Here is a 6121-nt window from a genome sequence, read left to right as displayed (position 1 = left end):
AAGGTGGACAAACCACCTGAAAAGGACACGACATGTTCCCCCACCAGAGGTGCTACCCCTCCCTGACACCCCATACACCCCTCAGCATCATGTGACATGTCATCAATACGTTGACTTATTGTACTGTATGAGAGTAAAACCTTTTTAATTTCTTGTACTGCATCTTATCCTAGCATTTTACCGCCTATAATTTTACATGCTAACATTATTAGGTTCTCACCAACTGTGTGATTTTTCCTGTTCTGAGTAATAAGATCTTTTTCTAAATAACTTGCCTCATGAATTTTTTTACTGACTACTAACAAAAGCTTTACTCTGTTTGTTTTGAGATTCCACTGGCTGTTTAAGATAATCAGCACTTGTCTGTGTCATATGACTGTGATTTGAAGGTAAGTGTCTTTTCAGTTTTGCTGGAGCCATTGCTACATTTGTAAGTTGTTTGCCACAGAGCAGACACAATGGAATCGGACAACCTGGACCACCAGTCAGTGTAAAAGCCATTGATAAGTATCTTTCATTGTAAAGATGGACTTTTTGCATCCATTGTTGCACTAGTGCAGTGAAATGATTCAGAAAATTGTAATTCTTCATCATTAACTTTATCAGAATTGCCTGTAGGCCTAGAGCTAGAACCCTCCTCTTCCATCTCACACCTCCTCTTCAAAAGTTGCCACAGTGGACTATCATACATGTCTGTAAAGCACAGGGGTTAATAAAATACGCCTGCGTATTTTACACAGGAAGAGGCTGACGTCACAACCCAAGCTGGGTGAGTCCATTCAATGCTTGGAAAATGCACTTCACGTTCCTCATCAGCCTGCTGTCTTCCCCTCCAGACTCAACCAGATAAACACGGTCCTACTGTGTACTGCCATACTGGGCTGAGAGGCCTCTAACGAGATTGCCAATGGGGTTGCTCAGTCACTGCCCACCACTGTGAGTGCTAGCGTTGCATGTCACACGAGGTTCAAACAAATGATGTTTTTTTTTAATCATGATCTCTCGTGGAACCCTAGTTGAGAAACCCGGCTCTAGAGACTGTTGTGTGTGAAAATCCCAGGAGATCAGCAGTTTCTGAGATACTCAAACCGCCTCATCTGGTACCTACAATCCTTCTATGGTCAAAGTCACTTAGATCACATTTTGTCCCCATTCTGATGTTTGGTCTCCATGACAACTGAACCTCCTGACCATGTCTGCATGCTTTTATGTATTAAGTTACTGCTACATGATTGACTGATTAAATACTTGCATTAATGAGCAGGTGTACAGGTGTACCTAATAAAGTGGCCACTGAGTGAAATTTTAATGTGGATATCAGATGAAATGTTTTGATTCACAGAAGAATAAACCTTTGATCATATCCTTCATTGAATCAGTGTCACATTCGCACCAACACTTAAGAAATCCTGTACTTAGTCCAGTTAAAACTGGAGTATTTGGAGGCACGTGGAAGCCCAAGGTAAACAGAAGAAGGAGTACATACCTCCAACGTGAGCTGCCTCCCACTTCACCTGTGGCTGCAGGCAGTTCCCACAGAGGCTCTGCCTCTGAACCAAAAGTCGCAAGTCATTCTCAACCCTAAGTAAAAGGAGACAAATAAATGTTTGAAATTATTTTCTAGTGAAGGTCATGGAATAACATTTGACTGGAGATTGTAGATGGATACTTGATTAAATGATAAAGGAACAACTGTTATGGTCAGAGTCACCTTTCTTATACATGACCTCACTTTGGGTCCTTAAAAGACTCACATGAAGGGCACAGTAACATCGGGACACAGGAACAGGAGCCTCTTAAGACTGCTTACTATTTAATTATATCAGTGGTCATTTGTATCTTAACTCCATCTTGGTTCTGTAATGATTAATACCCTTTCCTTTCAATTGAAAATGATAGAAAAAGCTATCGCTCATAAAACCATCCAGTGAAAAAAGTGAATTCCCTTCAAGAACGCTTCTTCTTGCTTTTCAAAATTGGTCAGAGAACTACTGACCAAAAACAAGAGAAGATAAAAATTCCATCAGAACAGCAGCGTGAAAGGTATTGATTCATCTGGGGAAATTACTGTATCCAGACTCTGCATGCTTCGAATGCAAAATCTGAACTTAGTCTCTGGGCAAAAATATTAAATCCCTCCAGTCCTGGGGTTTGGAATACAGAGATCTCATAAGGAAACATTTTAATGAAGGCTTTGAAAGACACAAAAACCAATTACTTTGAGTGTCTTATTGTGGTATGTAATTTAAAAATTATAGCCATGACCTTATTTTAGACATGGCAATTTTAGATTTTGCAAAACAGTTTTTTTTTTCTTTTGCTGTTTTTAGATTTGGTTAAAGGATTTGGTGGAGTGGAGATAAAGAAGCTACATTATTAAAATTATCCGGGACAAGAGGGCAGAATCTTTCCAAGATGACATCAGTGAGCACTCCTTCACAGAAAAGGTAGTGGGAATCTGGAACACTCCTGTTTCAGGCTGAAAAGCAAATCAAATGAAAGTTTCAGAAATAGGTTAACATATCAGTAGGGTACAATTACAAATTTTAAAAGGCACTTAGACAGGTACATAGATAGGAAAAGTTTAGAGGGACATAGCCAGATCTAGACAAGGTAGACAAGCTCGCTCAGGTAGGTTATGGAATCAGTTCAGAGTTGAAGGTCAGTGAAGTTATCCACCATCAGGCTCCTGAACCAGTGTGGATAAGTTTGCCTCAACTCTGAACTGATTCCATAACCTATAGACTGACTTTAAAGAATTCTACAACTCATGTTCTCAGTATTATTTATTTATTTATTTATTTGGCAAATTTTATCTTCTTTTGCACCTTAGTTGTTTGGATCAGCACAGACACAGATCAGCAAAGAATCTGTTCATGTTTACTCTTCTACTTCCACACCCAGTGCCCGCTTTATTAGGTATGTCCTGCATCTAACAAAGTGGCCACTGGGTATATGCTCATGGTCTTCAGCTGCTGTAGCCCATCCACTTTATGGTTCGACATGTTGTTACTAGTCACGGACCGCCATCCACACCACCACCCTCTTTCTTCAATGGGCAAGCCAGTTTTTGATTCAGTGAGCCAAGTCATCGTGGATCTCATGCATCCTCATTTCTGGATTAAATAACCATGTGAGCCCTTGTTGAATGCCTTACTGAAATCCATGTAGACAATATCCACTGCTCTATCTATTTGTGAAAAAGACGATGATTATCCACCCTGATATGTTTCTCTTAACTTTGGAAATGCTCGTTATGTTGTTTCTCAGTCTCTGATGCTCCATGGAAACAATTCAAGTTTGTCCACCCTTACCATACTCTCTGATCCAGGCAATACCCAGTGAAGCTCGTCTCCACCCTCTCCAAAGCTTACTCCTCCTTCCTGTAAAGTGGTGATCAGAAATGCACACAGTACTCCAAATGGAGTTGAACATTTTATACAGCTGCAGCATGGCCTACCAAAGTTATATACACACACATAATGTGATGGCAGAGGGGAAGGAGCTGTTCCTGGGTCATTGAGTGTATGTCTTCAGGCTCCTGTACCTCCTCCCTGATGGTAGCAGTGAGAGGTGTTGGGGATCCTTATTGATGGATTCCAATTTTTACGGCATTGGTCCTTGAAGATGTCCTGGATACTGGGCAGGCTAGTGTGCATGACTGAGTTCACAACTTTCTGCAGCTTATTTTGATCCTGTCCAGTGATGCAGCCAGTTAGAATGCGCTCCACGATACATCTGTAGAAATTTACGAGTGTCTTTGGTGACATTGATATAAAATATTAAAAATCTGAGGCCCCAACTTCAATTCTTGTGGTACCTCTCTCGTTATATCTTGCCCATACTTAGTATCTGTTCTCTGCTTCTTGTTAATCAGCCAATTTTCAATCCAAGCCAAGATGTTACTTGCATTGCCATGATTTTTAATTTTCCATAATAACCATTCTTTATCAAATGTCAACTGAAAATGGAAGTAGAGGATATCAACTGTAAGGTAGGCGGTGTCTAACTGGTTGTTTCAGGGATTGGTATGGAGATGCAGTTCTTCACAGATGATGAGAGTTGTGATATATACAAATTTGTGATGACACAAAGCAGGGTTGTGAGGAAGATGTAGAGAGGCCTTCGAGAATGAAGACAGGCCAAGTGAAAACATTAAGGACATGGCAGATGGAATGCTACTGTTGAAAAATGAGAGATCATCCACTTTGGCAGAATAAAATTGAAAAGTAGGATATTTAATAAATGACAAAAAAAAGATGTTGGTGTGTGGTGAACTACATATACCTGTCTGGACATGCCCCCCCCGCTGACTGCTCCTGTGGCTCCTCCCACTGACTGTGGCTCCTCCCACGGACCCCGGTATAAAGGCGATTGGAGACACCGCCCCGGCCTCAGTCTCCAGGATGTAGTGTGGTGGTCAATTGCTGCTTGTTCTTTCTTCCAGCCTATATCTCGCCTCACGTCTCCGAGAGTTATTGATGGTACTTCATGGTGCTCAGGGAGATCTGAGTGAAAACATTGAAAATTAATGTGTAGAGGAAGTAGGAAGTTAGAAAGACAAATTATGTTGCCCTTTATTGTAAGAGGATTGAAGGATTAGGTACAGGCCAGCCCAGGTATTGAATGGGTTCTGTTTTAACATATTCATAAGTCAATTTTGTCAATAAATTGGAAAATACACACAAAAAATCTATTGATATGGTAAACACGTGACCACTGTATTGTTTTGAGTGGAATCAAAAGCACAGATGACTATACTGCTGCCACAAAACAACAAATTTCATGTCATGTGGCAGTGGTAATAAATCTGATTATGAACTTCTCGTTTGTTTAATATCAAAACACCTCAGGAATCTGAATTGTGTGTATTTTGTGACCAAGCTTCAACATCACTCAATAGATTCACTACTCCTCCCTCACCCCCTCCCTGGGTGTAATGACTTTTCCTCCTGCACTGCCAGTGCTTTATTTTAAGAACATGAGCCTTCCTCTCAGGCAAATGATAAAAAAGAACAATTACTATAAGTGAAGAGAGGGCAAGGTTTGGACTTCTGAATTTAATAGGTACAGGTGTCCACAAGTCAGGTGTTGTTAAGGCAGTGATGGTCTGTAAAGCTGTCTTACTGTAATTAAGGAGGCTCTTGATGAAACTGTGCCAGGGATATTAAATACCAGCCTGGTTACTCTGCCAGTGAATGCAAAATTTGAGATAATGAGAGTACAGCGATGGTTGACCACATTGATTCCTGGAATGAATGGTTTGTTCTTTATGGAAAGATTGAGCAGACAGAGTGGGCAGTCTTAAGAGTATAGAGGAATGAGAGCTGATCTAACTGAAATGCAAAGAATTCTTAGAGAGTCAGCAGGTAAATGTCGAGATAACATTTGCCCTGGCTGTGGTGCCTGAGAGAAAGGTTCATGTTCATAAAATAAAGCGCTGGCAGTCCAGGAAGAAGAGAAGTCCTCTACACCCAGGGAGTGGGTGGGAGAGGGAAGTGAATCTATCGAGTGATGCCGAGGCTTGGTCACAAAATATACACAGTACAGATTCCAGAGGTGTTTTGATTTTAAACAAACCAAGAGTTCATAATCCAAATCAGGTTTATTATCCTTGAGACATACGTGAAATTTGTTTTTTGTGGCACAAAAAACAAAAAACTGCAAAAGATAAAAAATTATTATAGGTTACAAAAAATAGTGCAAAAGTGGACTAGTGTTCATGAGCTCTGGCACTTTTCAGAAACCCGATGGTGGAGCAGAAGGAGCTGTTCCTAAAACATTCAGTGTGCTTTTTGGACAGCTCTACCTCCACCCTGATGGTGGCAATGAGAAGAGTCCATGTCCAGGCTGGTGAGTGTCCTTAATGATGAATACCATCTTCCTGAGGCACCATCTCTTGAAGACATCCTTGATAGTGGGGAGGCCGGTGCCTGTGATGAAGTATTAGGGTAGTTGAGGAAAATGGCACTGAAGGAAATGATCAAATGTTTCAAGTGATTACATTTTAATATCAGAGAATACATACAAAAACAACCTGAAATTCTTACTGTTTGCAGACATCCATGAAAACAGAAGAGAACCCCAAAGGAATGAACATTAGAACCCCCGTGTCCCCTCT

At 40.8% G+C, this 6121-nt stretch overlaps 1 protein-coding gene across 6 annotated transcripts in view; it reads left to right on the top strand.

The window, feature by feature from the left end:
• The first annotated feature begins 329 nt into the window (after positions 1-329).
• znf451 (zinc finger protein 451) overlaps positions 330-6121 on the top strand; it is a 95574-nt gene continuing 89782 nt past the window's right edge. Inside the window, exons 1-2 of one of the 6 annotated variants that reach the window (XM_073056538.1) lie at positions 333-389; positions 2331-2447. In XM_073056538.1, the coding sequence (XP_072912639.1) occupies positions 2416-2447 (32 nt within the window). In that variant the 5' untranslated portion in view covers positions 333-389; positions 2331-2415. Of the gene's footprint in view, positions 390-2330; positions 2448-6121 lie in introns of all 6 variants that reach the window. The other 5 variants (XM_073056539.1, XM_073056543.1, XM_073056544.1 and 2 more) reach the window with 5 other exon arrangements.

Source organism: Hemitrygon akajei, chromosome 9 (genome assembly GCF_048418815.1).
Source record: "Hemitrygon akajei chromosome 9, sHemAka1.3, whole genome shotgun sequence".
In the NCBI taxonomy this organism is placed as follows: Eukaryota; Metazoa; Chordata; class Chondrichthyes; order Myliobatiformes; family Dasyatidae; genus Hemitrygon; species Hemitrygon akajei.
This window is presented reverse-complemented; position numbering and strand designations above follow the sequence as displayed.